General features: G+C 53.1%; 2 protein-coding genes across 2 annotated transcripts; one reads left to right on the forward strand and one right to left on the reverse strand.

Moving 5' to 3' along the window:
• Window positions 1-3,795: 3,795 nt before the first annotated feature.
• LOC135326195 (olfactory receptor 14A16-like) lies at window positions 3,796-6,418 on the forward strand (the record flags this gene model as incomplete). The annotated part of the gene is made up of 2 exons (XM_064504048.1): window positions 3,796-4,257; window positions 6,335-6,418. Coding segments are annotated over 2 exons (546 nt in total), but the record flags the coding sequence as incomplete, so codon positions are not given.
• A 4,398-nt stretch (window positions 6,419-10,816) lies between these two features.
• Window positions 10,817-11,584, reverse strand: LOC135326196 (olfactory receptor 14A16-like; the record flags this gene model as incomplete). The annotated part of the gene is made up of 1 exon (XM_064504049.1): window positions 10,817-11,584. A coding segment is annotated over one exon (768 nt), but the record flags the coding sequence as incomplete, so codon positions are not given.
• Window positions 11,585-17,906: the final 6,322 nt, after the last annotated feature.

Genomic DNA, 17,906 nt, shown 5'->3' on the forward strand with positions numbered 1-17,906 from the left:
GCTTTCCCAGCAACCACTGCAGAAGGACATGGCTTTCCTGTAGGTCCCATGCTGAATTTGCTAGAGACGTGGTTGTGCTGGACACCCCAGGCATGGGACATGGCCCTGCCTATGGCCTACCTTTATGTCACTGAATCTACTGTCTGCACTGAATTGCATTAGCTATTTGCATTGCACAGATCTGCTTGTGCCTCAGCTTGCTAGTGAGTGGAGCTCTAGTTGCAGTAGGCATCTAGGGTCATTTCAGATGGCCAAGGCAATTCCCCACCTGGCCACCACTTCATGCTCTAGAAAATGTGGGTGTCATAGTTGCACCATCAGAGCAAGCAGACACTGGCACATGCCTGGGACCACCTCTGTCTCTTCACATGTCCTCAGGTGTTTACATGTGAGCAGCTGACTCCCACCCTCCATCACTATTGATTACAATGGGAGCTTAGACGAGGAGCTCCCATGCAGACACCTCTGTGGTGCTCACTTCAGTTTGGGGAAGGGGAATCCCACCTCCTGTGTGTTTGTGGAGTTCACAGGAGGGATCTAAATCCCACTCCAGCCCAGGGACTTCTAAACCAAGCCCATACTGACTCATCTGAATTAACATCTGAACCATGGGTAAATGAACTCCCTTCTTGTCCCAGCTTAGGTTCCTGCCTAGTGAAGGGATAGGAATAGGTGCTTCCTGAGTGGGATATTTCCACCTCTTGCAGATAACCTTCCTCTGACGAGACAAATTGCAATGCTGGATCAGTCTTCCTTCAGTGCTTAGAGAGGGACCCTCAGTGATCATTTTAGTCTACTTCAGGGAACATTTCCCAGGAGGAGGGAGCACGAGGGTCAGAGAAATTTGTGTCTTCAGCTGGGCCTCTGCTCCTGAGTGGGGCCAGGCTCCTGGGACTGCGGGAGCCCATGGCAACCTGGCAGGCGCTGCAGAGACACAGCTCTGTCCAGGAGCAGCTCCTCTTAAAGGAGCAGCAAGACTCAGGGTGCTGCCTGCAGGTGCCAGGATGAGATGAGCGACTCAGAAGTTAAAGACAGTCAGCAACAGGAGGACAGCTGAGAGCAGCACACTCTGAGCAGAAATCCTCACTGCCCTTGACACAGTAAGTATCTGGCTGCAGGGCAACACTGCTGTGGTTCCCAGAGGTTTCTTCTGCAGCTGGCACCTTCCAGAGCTGATAGGGTCTGTCAGGGCGGCTCTGCCAGCTTCTCCTGTTTGGAGCAGGTGGTGCTTTACAGCAGGGATTAGCTTCCACACTATCACAGGGACAGGGCATCATGGCTACCTTCTCCCAGGAACAGTGCATGGGTGTGAAGCCAGGGAGTGCACCCAGGTCTGCCCAATGCTGCATTTCAGAGCAGTGTCCCTGTGCCCCAGGGTGCTGTGTTTCTGGGGCAGTGACTCTGCCTGCCCAGGGAACTCCCCATGATGGTGCTGCAGGGAGAAGCTGTGGGTGGAAGGAGTGACCCCCATCAGGGCAGGTTCCTTCTCCTCTTGAGAGGGTGCTGCTTGGGTCAGGGCTGCTCTCAGCTCCAGCTCACCCCCAGGACACTTTCTGAAGAGGACTTTTCACAAGGAAAGTTTATGCTGGTCAAACCTGCAAAGGGCAGAGCTTTCCTTCCTCAGTCTGTGCTTAATCTCCTCATCTTTTGACAGGGCTGGAATGGAAACAGAGTTGTTTAGTTTAAAGTAACTGCAACTCCTAAACTGTTTCACAGAGAGATCAAAAGGTCTGCAAGGAACCTCAGCAAATCCCCTCAGCCACCCCTCTGCCTATGAGCAGCACCACCATAATCTTTATTAGCCTCCTCAGGGTTGGTCTGAGCTGCCCCTTAGCACCTGCAAACCTGAAGGTATCTGCCCCTGGGACAGTGCCAGGCAGCAGCAGTATGATGCATGAAAGGGAGGAAACTTCTCACAGGAAAGGCTGTGGGAGGGGGGAAGTGGGCAATTCCCTGACAGCTTCTGCAATGCAGATGCCTTCCCCTGAGCCAGCCCCTGTGTCCCCTCTGCCACCCAGCAGAGCCTCTGCCCTCAAGGCCACAGCATCCAGGGCAGGAGACACCTCCTTTGCAGTCCAGGCTCCAGGAGAGCAGATGTGCATCTCTCCTGTAGGTGCCCATTTCACCACTGCCTGACAGAGGGACTGAGAGCAAAACCTCCTCTGCAGGCGGATGTACTGCATAGCTGAGTAAGATGAGGGCTTTCCTGCGTGCCCATCTGGAGGTGTTTGCATGGGAGTGAGGGGTCCAAGACCCCTGCTAGCCTGTGGGTCTTTGGACCATGCAGTCTGTAGGGCTGGGGAATGCGCCAAGTCTCCCTAAGGAGACATCCCCTTTTGGACAATGCAACAGAAACACTTTTGCCCCTCAGGATTCTCTAGGAATGGAAAAAGCCAAGGATTTCTATCCCTTCAATAGATGTGCCCCATGTGTGGTGAGAAACTGTCCCACCACCCCAGTCCAAATACATGCTGCTGTTTGCTATCTCCATGTACCCAGTGTGGCAGATCATCTGGTGAGAGCTAAGGAACTGAAGTTACAGGTGAGTTTCAGATATGAAAAATCCGTTTTGTTCTGGAGTCATACTTGTGGTTTGGCTGCGTATCAGGACTACACTTGTGTGCACACCCCGAGCACTTTGGTCATTAGCTCCTTGCCTGGCCCGAGAATTTCCTGGCCAGTCATCTGCACAGATGGACAGGTTTTCATGAGAGGATGGACCAGCTTGAAGCTAGATGATTGACTGGACCTAGGCAATTAAATAGTTATGGCAGCCCTGCAGGTGGGAATTTCTGAAGGTTCTAGAAATCCGCCCCATGGCAAATCCTGCTGTGTCTAGTCCAATTTGTATGCCGAAATGTGTTGATAAACATCCTGGGTGGAGTGTCCCAAAGTGTCCTTGCTGCAACAGTGATCTGATTGTGCATAGCTAAGACATTTGTAAAGAGTCAAATACAAAGTGTTCCTGCAGTAATTGTCACATACTATGCAATTAAGGTGTATCAAGAGCAATGAATTATGCATGTGCTGGGTGGTCATGTGGGTCCCCAGCCAACTGGATTAGACCTAAGCTAACCAGGGTTTCAGGAGTCTCACCTAATCCCGCTGACAGCACTGCAAGGACACTTTGTCACTGCACAATGACTGACCATCCTGTTTTGATTCTGAGTGTGTGTGTAACAAGCAGGGCTGACTCCTCTGGAGCCCATGGACAGAGGACCCTGCTCCTTATGGCAGATTCAGAAAGCACAGACCAAAGCACAAGTAGAGGAGGTGAAGGAAGGTTCTCCTAGTGAGGAGAAAGGACATGTGGGCAGTTGCTTAGAGAAACGGTGTGGGTTTTGTTCAAAGTCGGTCCTAACTTGTCAATATCTTCTCCTCCCTGCACAGTCCCCCACAGCCCAGAGGAAGCAAATGTTCAACAGCAGCTCCCTTAATGAGTTCCTCCTCCTGGGGTTTGCGGATACACGGGAGCTGCAGCTCTTGCACTTCTCGCTCTTCCTGGGCATCTACCTGGCTGCCCTCCTGGGCAACGGCCTCATCATCACAGCCGTAGCCTGCGACCACCACCTCCACACCCCCATGTACTTCTTCCTCTTCAACCTCTCCCTCCTCGACCTTGGCTCCATCTCCACCACTGTCCCCAAATCCATGGCCAATTCCCTGTGGGACACCAGGGCCATTTCCTACTCAGGATGTGCTGCCCAGGTCTTTTTGTTTCTCTTCTTTATTTCAGCAGAATATTTCCTTCTCACAGTCATGGCGTATGACCGCTTTATTGCCATCTGCAGACCCCTGCACTACAGCATGCTCATGGGCAGCAGAGCTTGTGTCAGAATGGCAGCAGCTGCCTGGGGCACTGGTTTTCTCAATGCTCTCCTGCACACTGCGAACACATTTTCAATACCACTCTGCCAAGGCAACACAGTGGACCAGTTCTTCTGTGAAGTGCCCCAGATCCTCAAGCTCTCCTGCTCAGACTCCTACCTCAGGGAAGTGGGGCTTCTTGTGTTTAGTGTCTTTTTAGTCTTTGGGTGTTTCATTTGCATTGTGGTGTCCTACGTGCAGATCTTCACTGCTGTGCTGAGGATCCCCTCTGAGCAGGGCCGGCACAAAGCCTTTTCCATGTGCCTCCCACACCTGGCCGTGGTCTCCCTGTTCATCAGCACTGGCATGTTTGCCTACCTGAAGCCCCCCTCCCTCTCCTGCCCAGCTCTGGATCTGGTGGTGGCTGTTCTGTACTCGGTGGTGCCTCCAGCAGTGAACCCCCTCATCTACAGCATGAGGAACAAGGAGCTCAAGGAGGCACTGAGGAAACTGATCCAATGGGTCCAATGTCAGCACCAATAACCATCCCATGTGCATCACCTCATCATTCCCAGGGTATCTGTGGTCACGGCTATAGGTTGTTCATTTCTTTCTCTTTTCTATGTTATATTCATTTTAAAAGGAAAATACTTAGCTTCATCCTGCTTCTCCTCAAGAATCTCTCATCTAAATCTGACCCAGAGAACCTGTTGAAGCAGGAAGCCAGGCTTCCCCCTTCATCAGCAGAGGTGGGGGAACCTCAGAGCCTCCTAGTCTGAGCTCCCTCAGATGCCCTCAGGGCAATGAGGAGAGTTTCCCTTTGCAGTGTCTCTTTCGGCACTGACACCCAGGGACCTCAAGGGGTCAGTCAGGCTTGTATAAGTATAGACGGGATGAGACCATAGGTCCCGTGTCCTTTAGGAGAGCTCAGCTCCCCTGCCAGAGTCAGGGTGTGATCTCACACCCGTCTCCTGTGAGGGTGGCAGCTGGCTGTCACCATGGGCTGGTCCCTTCCCTCTCCAGTGCGCCAATGTTCACAGCAGAGCAGGAGGGGAGGGGAGGAGAGTCTGGATGCAGCCTGTGGGGACAGACCATTTTCCTCTCAGGACCGTCCCACCACTGCCACAGCAGGCATTTCCTTGCTGCAGCCTTTGCATGGGGGCTGCAGCTTTCTGGGAGACACATCCACCAACAGCAGCAGGACTTTCTCTTTTCAGGGCTTTCCTCCTCATTTCCACACTGTCCTGCTGTGCTCTCATGTGTGTATATGGCCTCAGTGCTCTTGTAACGTGCTTCCATGTGCATTTCTGTGAGCTCAGGCATCACCAGCCCCTGGGCACCCTTATGCCAGATCTGGATTGAAAATATGAAATATAACATTTATATGTTATATGAAAATATGAAAATAACATTTCCATGTGACCTGCCTGAAGTCCAGATTTTCTTCAGAAGATGGAGTCAAAAATATGCTCAAGGCAATGCACCACCAAGGGATCCAGTCTTCTGCTTGTGAACTCCATGGGAGCCAGGGGATGAGCTCAGAGTCCCCAGTAATCTGTTAGGGACTGAGGGTTGGATTCAGGGCTCATCTCTCAGTGACCAGTGCCAGTGGAGATGGTGAATGGTGTCTGAATTACCTTCCCAGGGCTGTCTCACAGGTGACAGTGCTGATGACAGATGCCCAACCTTCTGGAGGGGAATCTCCAGGAGATCCCCAGGAGAGCTCAGGGGATCTCCAGGGTCAGCGTGTACCTGGGGGAGGGCAGTGAGTGGGGCCTCACAAAGTGAAGGATGGTCCACAGTGGAGTGACCAGAAGGTAGAGCACTAAATCCAGGTATGCATGGGAAAACGAGGGCTCTGCAATCCCTGGAGAGGCAGTGGGGACCCAGGAGTCCCAGGGAAGGGGCACTGGAGAGTGATTCCTGCACCCTCAGTGAAACACCACAGGCTGGAGCTAGTGCCCACCCAAACACATCTCCTGCCATTACAAGTGCCCTGGGGTCACTCTGAGCACAGTCCATGAGCACAGAGCTGTGTCAGCAGTGTCAGTGGTGGTGATCCCTGCCCAGCTGGGTCTGCTTCCTGCCCCAAACAGCTCAGCCAGTGTGGAATAACCCCATAGCCTCACAGCCTGCTCGCCCTGCAGAGCAGCACCACCAGCCTGGGGCCCTGCAGGGAGCACAGGGCAGGGGTGCAGGAACAGCCAGGCCAGCACGGACACAGTGACCTGGGGAAAGGCTCTCTGGGGAGCAGGGATGTCCCAGGAGAAAAGCAGGGCAGCATTCAGAGATAGGAAACGAGAAGGAGAAGCAGGTTTCCCTGTGCACCAGCTCGGGACAGGCAGCTCTGTCCCTGGGGCAGCAGGAGCTGCTGGAGGGGCTGCAGGGCCAGGGCTCTGGTGCTGTGCTGGGCAGCGGGGTGGGCATGGAGGGGCTGCAGGCAGAGAGGGAGGGGGATCTGCTGGGCACAAGAGCAGGGGAGACAAAGAGTGACTGGACTCATTGCGGGGCCTCATCCCCTTGCCAGGGAGCTGCTCCCCTTGTCCTTGGGCTGTGCCTGAACTACACTGTGGACATGTCTGTGCCCGGCCCTGCACCTCTTGGGTCCTGACCTGACCCTGTGCCCATCCTGCTGACCCAACTCCCCATCTCTGCCTCAGACCTGTGTCTGACTATGGTCAGGAAAGCCTTGGCAAGGGAAGCTGGGACCCAAGCAGATCCCAGAGAAGGTTGTAAGTAAAAACGTCAGCCATGTAGGCACAGCAGCAGCTCTTGCCTGACAGCCCATTTAAAGGAGCAAGGAGTGCTTTGGATTTGGACCCCCCCCTACCCAGGTGACACTGCACACGGAGTCTTAGCTAGATGAAAAAGTGAGAGCAGTCACTTGGGGTGTGCTTTTTAATGTGTAGTTATGAAAGCAGGTGTTTCTGTATCACAGCTTGAGTGTTTAAGCACCACTTGTGAATGGGTTCCTGCTACAGAGCACTGGAGTGCTGGGAGCAGCAAGAGCTGGGCTGCTGCGTGTGGGAAGGGGAGCTGGGAGCCGAGGGTGCCGGCAAGGCAGGCAGGGCAGTGACCCACCAACGAGAGGTGCCGTCCCGCTGTGACTGGACAAGAGGAGCGGAGCAGGTTTGGGGATGGCAACCGGGATCAGGTGCAGTTCAGAGATCACAGACAAGACCGTAGGGCTCTAAGCAGCCCTGCTGTGCGTGGGAGGTTGGACTGGAGACCTCCGGGGGTCTGATCCCACCAAAACTCCTCTGCAACTCCATGAATGGAAAGACCCCGGGCACAGAGACAGGCTCTGCCTTTCCCATGGGCTGCGTTGCCAGCAGGCGAGGGGCAGAGCCCTTGGCCAGCCCCACGCTCCCTCGTCCTCCTCTGCCTCTGAGCGGGACAGGGCCTGTGTCCAGGAGAGGGACCCGCTCATGGCCCACCACAGGCTGCTCCCTGCAAAGGCTGAAATCCCAACATTCCCAGCACGGAGCTCATGTTGAAGCAGCATCTGGAGCCCAGCCGGCCTCAGCAGCCTCGGGCCTACATGGTCCAGCTGTGGGGCCCTGAGCAGGGCTGCTCACCCTGCCCCACTGCCACCCATGGTCCCCATCCCCCTATGCCTTTCCCACCCCCGGCCTCCACAGTTGCATGAGCCTGGGTCTGCCCACTTGCCTTCACCACTGTCATGGCTGCACTGGAAGACCATGAGAATCCCATGCTCCCACCCTTGAGCTGGCATCCACCCCAAACCTGGAGCCTGGCCGGCCTGAAAGGCACCACCCATCCAGTGCCCTGGCCGTGCAGCCGAGGGCAGGGGTCTTCATCCCAATTTCCCTGCTCCTCCCCTGCTCCCGGCACTGCTGCCGCTCTGCCCATGTCAAACCCTCCTGCTGCCAGACTGCTCCAGGCCCAAGGCAGCTCCAGCTCCCTCCAGGGCTGTGCTGGAGCCTTTCAGGAGCAGGCTGAGGTGGGGCTGGCACTGCCAGGGTGGGTCGGGAGAGGGCAGCTCCCCTCTGCCATGCTGGGGCTGGGGCTGGGGCTGGGGCTGGGCACAGCGTTTCCCTGGGGAGCTCCCTGAGGAGCCACTCCGGGGGATCCTCCACCTCTGTCCTGGCAGCACCAGCGCTCAGGGTGCTGGGGTGGAAGTGCACAGAGGGTGGAAGGGGCATGGGCTGCCCTGGAGGAGCATCAAGACGATGTCCGTGCATGCAGGGATGGAGTGAGGAAAGCTAGAGCTCGGCTGGAGGTGGCCCCAGAGACCTCAGACGTGGAAAGGGCTGGGGTATTGTTAAATGACTCTTAAATGATCCCCTGGAGTCTGAGGGGTCTCAGCACCCAGCCCCTGCCCAAGCTGAGCTGTGCCCCACATGGAGGTCAGCAGACAGCTATGCTTCAGCATCTGCTGGGTTCTGGTACAGAAGAGAGCCCATGCAAGGCTGGCCTTTTCCCCTCTATCGTGATACAGGGACCTGCAGCAGGATGGAGCTGGCCATGGACCGCCCCAGCCCCTCTGAAGGGCACAGCAGCTGCTGGGGGGCAGAGGGGGGTGTCAGCCTCCCCATCAGCTCCCAGGCTGGGGACCAGCAATGGCACAAGGAAATGGAGGCCAGGCACTCCATGTCTCCACTGCTCTCATGAGCAGAGATCCTTAACCCTGGCTGCCTGCAGCCCCTCTGGGCAGCCCCTCTCCCCAGCACAGCACTCACAAATTCCCCCTGGAGATCCCCTCTGCTTTCCGAGTGGCTCCATTCTCCCTGCCAGAACTATAGGCATCTCTCACCAGCCCTCTAATAGGTGACACAGTCCCCAGCAGAGACCTCTTGACCACTCACTGTCCTCAGGGCCACTGGGCCCCCACAAGGGAGGGCTGAATCCAGCCCACGTTCCCTAACACATCACCCCATGAGCTCATGCTCCTTAGCCCATGGAAACCCAGGCACAGCAACAAGGTAGTAGAAGGATGGAGTGGATGACAGAAGCAACAGTGACTCTTCTCTCATAGACGACTTCTAAGTGGGGATCCCATTTGTGGGAAGTAGTAAGTTGGCTAAATAAGCGACAAACTCCCATGGGAAGTCCCATAGATGGGGGTTGTGTCAGTAGCTGCATGAATTCCTGTTAAAACTGAAAGAAAACCCAATTAAAGTCCTGGAGATGAGGCTGTGATTAAACATCCAACTCAGAGATCAGTATGGGTGACGGTGCTCTTTTACCATGGAAAAGGAGTACGGGATGCTGTAGACTCTGAAGGGAGTAAGTTAACCATAAGTGAGGCTTGGATTATGTCCAAGACCTAGGTGTCTTCTCTTGCAGGGAAGTGTGGTGTTACCTGCTAACCGTGGGGACACTGATAACTGGAAAAAACACCTGTAATGTGTCTCTAACAGGTTCTGCCTTTTCACGTTGCCCATGGGACAACTTTGTTATGGAAGATCAGTCACAACCCATCTTTAAAACTATAGTTACAAGAGAAATACCATCTGTAATAGCATGAGGTCAAGGACTGATAGCCATAATGTTACACTGACCCTAAGATCTAACGTTAGTCTAAATGTAGCTGTATGTAATAACACACGGGATGGGAAGCTGCACCTGGTTATGACAATAGAGTGAGATGGGTACTACAGACACGGAAGGCGACAAAAGCCGTTGTAATGTGACCTATGTTTTTGACCAAATCACCACGCAGACTTACTGGTGAACTTCTCATATGACTGAACAAACGATGGCTTTGTTTGGATCCATTTAATACATCAGTAACACTTGGAGTAACCTTCCATCAACTTGACAGCATTCCCAGACAGAACACCAAGGTTACTCAACACTTGTTGGAAACTGGAGAACTCTTAGAGGAAAGGGAAGGAACGATGATATATGATACAATGAATAGATTCAGTTAGTAGACGTGTCCAGCGACAGAGCAGCCTGCCCTGAGCTGACACACATAGAAGCAGGTTTTCATTAATTCCTCCCTGCAAGCCCACAGTTGTTCCTTTGCTCTTCTCAGGAGATGTCCTCCAGAGAGCCTTTCCTCAGATCAGTGTGTCTGTGCTGGCCTCACCGGCCATTCCTGCACCCCTCTGCTGTGCTTCCCAGGCTGGCTGTGCTGCTCTGCAGAGTGAGCAGCTGTGGGGCCCCGGGGTGACTCCACACTGGCCGTACTGGTCAGGGTGGACCTGGCTGGCCCAGCATCACTGCACCTGACAAGCCCCTCCCCAGGTGTCTGTGGCTCTGGAGGATGCTCAGAGCAATCACAAGGCATTTCAAATGGCTCAGGATGGGGTCAGGTGTGTCCCGAGATGCAGCCATGGGTTTTCATTGTAGGTGACATGAACCACTCCTGAGGCTGCCTTCCCTGTGCCGGATGAGTCCCCACTGCCTCTCCTGAGACTGCAGAGCCCTGATTTGGTGCGTTCCTTGGTTTGGCCCTTTACCTTTGGGTGACTCCACTTGGTTTTGGGAGTCTCTACTCACTGCCCATCCCAGGCACATGCTGTCCCTGGAGATCCCCTGTGCTCTTCTGGTGACTCCCTACTCCCTTGCAGAAGGATGGGCATCTCTCACCGGCCCTCTAATATATGGGACAGTCCCCAGCAGATACCGCTTGACCACTCACCCTCCCCCCGGGGTACAAGGCACCCACAAGTGAGAGCTGAATCCAGCCCTCATTCCCTCACACATCACCCTATGAGCACATTCTCCTTAGCCCATGGGAAACCCAGGCACAGCAACAGGGCCTTTTCAGGTGCAATTCCCTGAGTGCATTCCTGGCTCCTGCTTTGGAAGAAGAGGCCAACCTTCAGGCAGTGTACTGATGAAATCCCCTTTTATGACAGAGATGCTGCAAGGGAGGCCAGCTCTGACACAGTGGTCGGCAGATTTACAGAAAGCCTCTGAATCAGACAGTTTCTGCCTCTGGGGAAGAGAGATGAATTCAGACATTTTTGTACAGACACGCTTATCACAGGTAGAATGCCCAAACCACAATCACTTGTGAGGAGAGATGGGCAGGTTATTGCTGCTGAAACAGTACCAATTGAACCAGTTTCTTCAGTGCCTCCTTGAGCTCCTTGTTCCTCATGCTGTAGATGAGGGGGTTCACTGCTGGAGGCACCACCGAGTACAGAACAGCCACCACCAGATCCAGAGCTGGGGAGGAGAGGGAGGGGGGCTTCAGGTAGGCAAAGATGCCAGTGCTGAGAAACAGGGAGACCACGGCCAGGTGCGGGAGGCACATGGAAAAGGCTTTGTGCCGGCCCTGCTCAGAGGGGATCCTCAGCACAGCAGTGAAGATCTGCACGTAGGACAGCACAATGAAAATGAAACACCCAAAGCCTAAACAGGCACTAACCACAAGAAGCCTGACTTCCCTGAGGTAGCAGTCTGCACAGGAGAGCTTGAGGATCTGGGGAATCTCACAGAAGAACTGGTCCACTGTGTTGCCTTGGCAGAGTGGTATTGAAAATGTGTTCGCAGTGTGCAGGAGAGCATTGAGAAAACCACTGGCCCAGGCAGCTGCTGCCATTTGGACACAAGATCTGCTGTCCAGGAGGATCCCATAGTGCAGGGGTTTGCAAATGGCAACGAAGCGGTCGTAGGCCATGACTGTGAGGAGAGAATACTCTGTTGGAAACAAGAAAAAGAAGAAAAAGACCTGGGCAGCACATCCCAAGTAGGAAATGGCCCTGGTGTCCCACAGGGAATTGGCCATGGATTTGGGGACAGTGGTGGAGACAGAGCCAAGGTCGAGGAGGGAGAGGTTGAGGAGGAAGAAGTACATGGGGGTGTGGAGGTGGTGGTTGCAGGCAATGGCTGTGATGATGAGGCTGTTGCCCAGGAGGGCAGCCAGGTAGATGCCCAGGAAGAGCGAGAAGTGCAAGAGCTGCAGCTCCCGTGTGTCCACAAATGCCAGGAGGAGGAACTCATTGAAGGAGCTGCTGTTGGCCATGTGGTCCCACTGGGCTTTGGGGATTGTCTAAGGAGGAAAAGACATTGGCAAGTTAGGGGAGACCTTCCAAGGAAAAAGAAAAAAAAAATCTAATTGAAAATACTACTTTGCCTCTCTCTTTTTTGGGAGGATCTCTGGGCAGGTACCTTGCTTGAGCTCTGGTTTGTGCTGGCTGATTGTGCTGTAAGGAGCAGAAGCCTCTGTCTGTGGGCTGCAGGGAGTCAGTCCTGATGTACAGTAGTGGGAACATGGGAATGCAGGTAAACAGCTCTGACTCTCATAATTTCTGTCAAAAAAAAATCTATTTGTCATGTGGAATAGCTTTTCAATGTCTTCACTACCTGCTCTAAAGAATGAGGAACAGAGTTTTAGGGATTTTTTAAATGGGGTTTATTTTCTTTTAGATGCCCCTGTTACCCCTGAGGAGTGTTCCTCAAAGGTAGAAGTTCTCAGCATTTCTACTATGAGTCTTTAAAAACAAAAAGATTCACTGCCACTTGGTGCAGAGCGAGGACAGCTTGTCTGTCTATTAGTCTTGTTCCCAGCTGTCCTGTGCTCCCACCTCTTTGAGCTGGGGGATGATCACACTCATATGTTGCCCTAAAAAGAAACTAGCCACATCTGAGAGCAGATGAGTCCAGTTTCAAAGAGCAGATCTCCAACCTTCTCTGCCTTTCTCAGGGCACCAGAGGGAGGTCTCCACACTCCCCTTCTAGCCAAGGACACACAAGGCTCTTTTCAGATGCCCATATACAGCCTCCCACCACAATCTCCATGCTCTCAGCATCTCTGCACCCTCCTCTTTTCTCTCTCAGATATCACAGAGATGCTGTGAGACAGCTGTGCCTTTCCAGAGGGCAGCTTGCAGCCTGGCAGGATCCAACAGGGAAACAGTCAAAGGACCATTAGGACTGACGATGGGCTCTCCTTAAGGGACAGTCAGCTCAATGCCCAACCCCACAGACTGCATTTCCTGGAGCTGCACAGGCTAGAAAGGGGCTGCGGACACTCTGCTCCAGTGCAGACCCCTCTCTTGCACAACTCGCAGGGCAGGTGTCTCAACTGCAGCTGAAAAACCCCAACCCCAGGGAGCCCGAGAGAAGAACAGGAGCAGCATGGAGAGGAGGGGAAACAAGGAACAACACCATGATCCTGCTGCCAAGGGAGGCAAGGAGAGAGACAGACAGGCACTCGGGAAAGCCTTCACCTTACCCAGCTGGGCATGCTGCCTCCCAGACGGTGACATCACAGGGCAGTCACTCTCAGTCCCTTTGTTGGGCAGCAGTAAACTTGCCCGTGGTAGGAGAGAAGCCCCTCTCCTCTGCCAGAGGTCTGGCTGCAGAGGAGGCGGCTCATGCCCTGCACCCCATGGCTGTCACGGCAGAGGCTCTGCTGGGTGGGAGAGGAGACATGGGAGGCTTGCTCGGAAGAAGCCGTCTGCATTGCAGGGACTGACCAAGACTTGCTCAAATCCATCCTGCCATAACGATTGTTACCAGTTCCCTCTCCTTCCCTGACCATCTCTGCTGCCTGGCACTGTCCTTGCTGGCAACTCTTTCTCTGTCCCAACATCTTTTCCCTGCCAGTGCTCCCAGACCCCTTCCCACCCTCTGTGTGCTCAGTTCTGCCCTACAGAAACTGCCCAGGACAGGGCACTGGGCACAGGTATCTCTGTTCTCACAGGTCCTAAGGAGCAGGTCAGAAAAGCTCTTAAAAGGCAATAAAGGTGCTGCCGGTGCTGTCTGTCAGCTGAGGTGGGGTTGAAGGGGTTTGCTGGAGTTTCTCACAGACCTATTGATGTCTGAGAGTGAAGGTTTGGGAGTCCATGTTCCTTGCCAAACCAGAAGGCTCTTTCCTTTTTTCTCCTTGCCAAAATTAGGATATATTTTTTCTAGTTTTAGTAGTACTAACGAGCTTTTACTAAAAGGAAAGCTCCTTCCCTTTCAATTAGCCTTTTTTTGACCTTCCTCTAAAAAGACCCTTTGGACATAACCTGTGCATGAGCTCGCACTGCTGGCACCTCTGATCCATGCAGCACCTTCTCAACAGGAGAATGAACCTGTCCTGCCACAGGTCACTGAATTCATGTATGAACCTGTCAGTTATAGGATGGACTGGGTTCAGAAAATCCCTCCAGGAACCTCAGTAGCATTGCCCTGAAGCCAGACGCTTACCGTGTCAGGGGCTGTGAAGATTTCTCTCACAAGAAGCCCTCCTCTGTCCTCCCACTCCACACTGCCTTCCACTTCTCGCTGCCTTCTCTCATCTCATGTCAGCAGCAGCAGGCAGTGCCCGCAGCCCTGCTGCTCTTGGCAGAGGAGCTGCTCCTGCACACAGCTGTGTCTGGGCAGTGCTGTGTCCATGAGCTCCCTCCATCCCAGGAGCCTGGCCCCACTCAGGAGCAGAGGCCCGGCTGATGTCCTCAATTTCTCTGTCCCTTGTGCTCCCTCCTCCTGGGAAATGTTCACTCAGGTAGACTAAAATAATCACTTATTCTCCTTTGGTAAAGAGTGGAGAAAGACAGATTCCAACATTGCAGTTTATTTCATCAGAGGATGACTATCTGTGATAGGTGGAAATGTCCCACTCTCGAAGGCCCTATTCCTGTCTCTTAACTAGGCAGGACACCTAGAAAAGGGACAAGAAGGGAGCTCATGGACACGTGGTTCAGGTGTTGTTTCAGATGAGTCTCTCTGGGTATCTCATGCCAGTTTAGAAGCCTCTGGGATGCAGTGGGATTCAGATCCCTCCTGTGAACCCCACAAACACACAGGAGGTGAGATTCCCCTTACCAAGCCAAAGTGAGCACAACAGAGGTGTCTGCATGGGAGCTCCTTGTCTATGCTCCCATTGGAATCACTGGAGATGGAGGGTGGGAGTCAGCTGGACACACACAAACACCTGGGGACAGCTGAAGAGGCAGAGGTGGTCCCAGGCATGTGCCAGTGTCTGCTTGCTCTGATGGAGCAACTATGAGACCCACATCCTTCTGGAGCATTAGGTGGGGGCCAGATGAGGAATCTTCTTGGTCGTCTCAAATGACCCTGGATGCCTACTACAACCACAGCTCATCTCACTAGGGAGCTGAGACATCTGAAGATCCCAACGTTAAAAACAGCTATTGTGGTTCAGTGCAGACACTTCATTTAATGACACAGAAATAGGCCTGTGGGGCCATTTCAGATGCCTGGGATGTCCAGGACAACCATGTGTCCCTAGCAGATACAGCATGGGACCTGCAGGAAAAGCATGCCCCTTCAGAGTGGTTGCCGGGCCAGTGTCCCAGGGCATCTCAGGTTTCCTGCCTGTGCCCAAACAAATGAATCCCAGCACTGTCTTTAGGCAAAATCTGCACTGTCTGCATCCAAGTGCACTTCATGAATGGGAGAGGCACATCACACCGAGGTCTCTGCTCTAGTCGCTACACTCTCCAGTCCTTCTAGCTCTCCTCCCCTTGAATGTCCTCTCACCCCCCAATAGGATAAGAACAGGGACTGGGCTAATGGTGTCCTCAGGGTGGCTGGATCACAAGCTGCCCAGGCCCAGGGCCTTCTTCAGTTGCACTTTGTCCTTGCTGGAGATTGGTTCAAGTCTGCCACAGGCCCCAAGGTGCTGCAGAGGCAGCTCAGGCAGCCAACCCCTCTCCTGCCATTCCTGCACAGCCCAGCTCTGTTTCTCCCTGGCCTTGGGCCCTGCAGGGTTTGCTTTCTTCGTGGCAACCTCCTTTCACCATTACACTGCCACCTGCTATCCATGCCAGCATGTCACCACTTCCAATCAAAGCCTTTGCATACATGAGGTCCTTGGTAACATGTTTTCCTCTGACAAACCTTTGGTCGGCACCACAGCTGAGGTGCTGAAGCCAACACATATGCAAACACATGCAGCCTGGAGGGCAGACAGGAGCAACTGGAGATGCACAAGCTGTCGCAGGAGTGCCACATGGTTGGAATACCAGAGATGTGGTGGGATCACTCCCATGATGGAGTCCTTCAATGGCAGGGTGCAAGTTCTTCACGAGAGACCACCAGGGAACATCAGGAGGGGCATGCCCTATGTGTGAAGGGGCATCTTGGATGTATGGAGCTCTTCCATGGGATGGACCAAGGGAGGCAGCTCTGAAGGGCAGAGGAGCTCAGGAAAGCCAGCAGGTCATTAAGGACAGCACCCGTCAAGCACAGGAATCCTCTATATGAACCGTTTGTAATATGTGACATCTCTGGACCCCAGCATGGCTAAACAGGGAACTCCCACGGGAGCTCCAGAGTAATAAGGCAGCCTATGGAAAGGGGAAGAAGGGAGAGGCTGCAAAGGAGGAATTTGGAAACATTGTCCAGCAAAGTAGGGATGGTGTTAAGGAAGCCAAAGCTCCTCTGGGATAGAGACGCTTGCAGGGGATGTGAAGGACAGGAAGAAAAGCTGCTACTGCTTCAGTGACAGTAAAAGAAACAACAAGGAGATGTGGGCTCACTGCTGAAAGGGGAAGGGATTGTTGTAAAGTGGATGTAGACAAGTCTGGGCAAGTCAAGTCCTTCTGGCTTCAGCCTTCCCCAACAAGGTCTCCTGAGCTGTTGTGCCTAGAGTCAGGAGTCCTGAGGAGAAAAACAACCCGCAGTGCCAAAGTCTCTAGAACTCAACCCATAGAAGTCTATGGGACTGGATGGCTGGCATCCATGGACATGGACAGAGCTGGCTGCAGTGACAGCAAGGCTGCTCTCTGTCATCTTGGAAAGGTTGTGGAGATCAGGGGAGGTCCCAGTTGAACTCCCTGAGTAGTCTAAGGTCTAAGGACGTTTACCAGCAGAGAGCAGCTGCTAGCAAGTGTCCTGCCATGTCTGGATAGAAAAGATGTGTTTTTCTGCCCTCCTTTGTTTTTTATTCAGAGAAGTATTTGCATCCGCTGTTAACCTCTTTACCATGTGGACCAAGAGGTTTGCAGAGGTAGAAAGTGCTGCTGAACAGCTACTGTTGTCCACTGTAAATACAAAGGCTTTTTTAGCCAACCCCACCCTCTCCCCCCGCAACATGTTGACCACTGCTCCTGCAAGAGATGAGAAGACAGTGCCAGATCTGCAGAATCGGCTTTGAAAATAGCTCAAGCACATCATCCAAAGGAGGAACTGCAAAAGCGACTCATGGTGCAGCAGTTTCACAGTCTGTCTACACCAGTAAATTCTAATTCTCTAAGACTATAATTCTCACCTCAGCCTCTGCACTGGTGGAAGACCCCTTGGATGATGACCTCTTCATCTAGGTGGGAAAAGGCCTGTTTTCTTTTTCTAACTGCAGGTCATTTGTAAAATCTCAGTAGTAGTTAGTCACAGGAGCAGTCACATCTTCCATCCTCCTCTCCTTCCATCACAGCTCCTACTGCATCTTGTTGAGGCAGACTGCAACAGGGCCTGCTAGAGAGTTTTGACTGGGGCCTAAAATCTGTAACGCCTTGCAAGGAGTCTACCATGCAAACACAAATGCAGAGAGCCAAAAAGATATGCACGAAATGCTCTTTATATACAGACACATATTGCTGCAGGAGGAACACACACAAGCTTTTTATTCAGCCATATGCCACACGGTTACAATTGTCTCGAGCATGTCAAGGGAGGAGAATTTAGACGGTTGATTCCCATCCTGACTTTTAGTATGGATTGTCTCGCACATGCTCCATGATCGTCTTCAGACCCAGCCAGGTCTCCTCTGCAGTTGGGATGATTTGGCTGGCTGGCAGAAGGAAACCGTAATTACCTGTGTCTCGCAGCTCAAGGGCAAAAGAGTATTTGATGCCGTAATCGTAGCTCCAGTCAATGCTGCCTCCACTGGTTTGGTCCGAAAGAGAAAGGGAGAAAGAGCCACAAGGGATGAACGGAGGGTCGATCTGGGAATGGAGGGTTGGTCTGGGTTATGCTTCCATGCAGCACTCTCAGCAACCATAGCCAATTTGTGCTGATATGCTTGGAATTTCTCACAATCAGGCCATACCCAAGTATGTGAAAGCATTCTTGGTTCGAGGCATATGGCATTGAGATGATGCTATCCTCAAGAGAGCTTTACCGTGGTAATATTTGTGAGGGACAAGTATTAGGCTTTCACGTGAACACTCAGCTGGCAACATCTGACTGGTGGTGTCACTCTGCTGAAGCAACACTACTTCCAA

This window comes from Dromaius novaehollandiae, unplaced genomic scaffold (assembly GCF_036370855.1).
Source record: "Dromaius novaehollandiae isolate bDroNov1 unplaced genomic scaffold, bDroNov1.hap1 HAP1_SCAFFOLD_37, whole genome shotgun sequence".
Lineage (NCBI taxonomy): Eukaryota > Metazoa > Chordata > Aves > Casuariiformes > Dromaiidae > Dromaius > Dromaius novaehollandiae.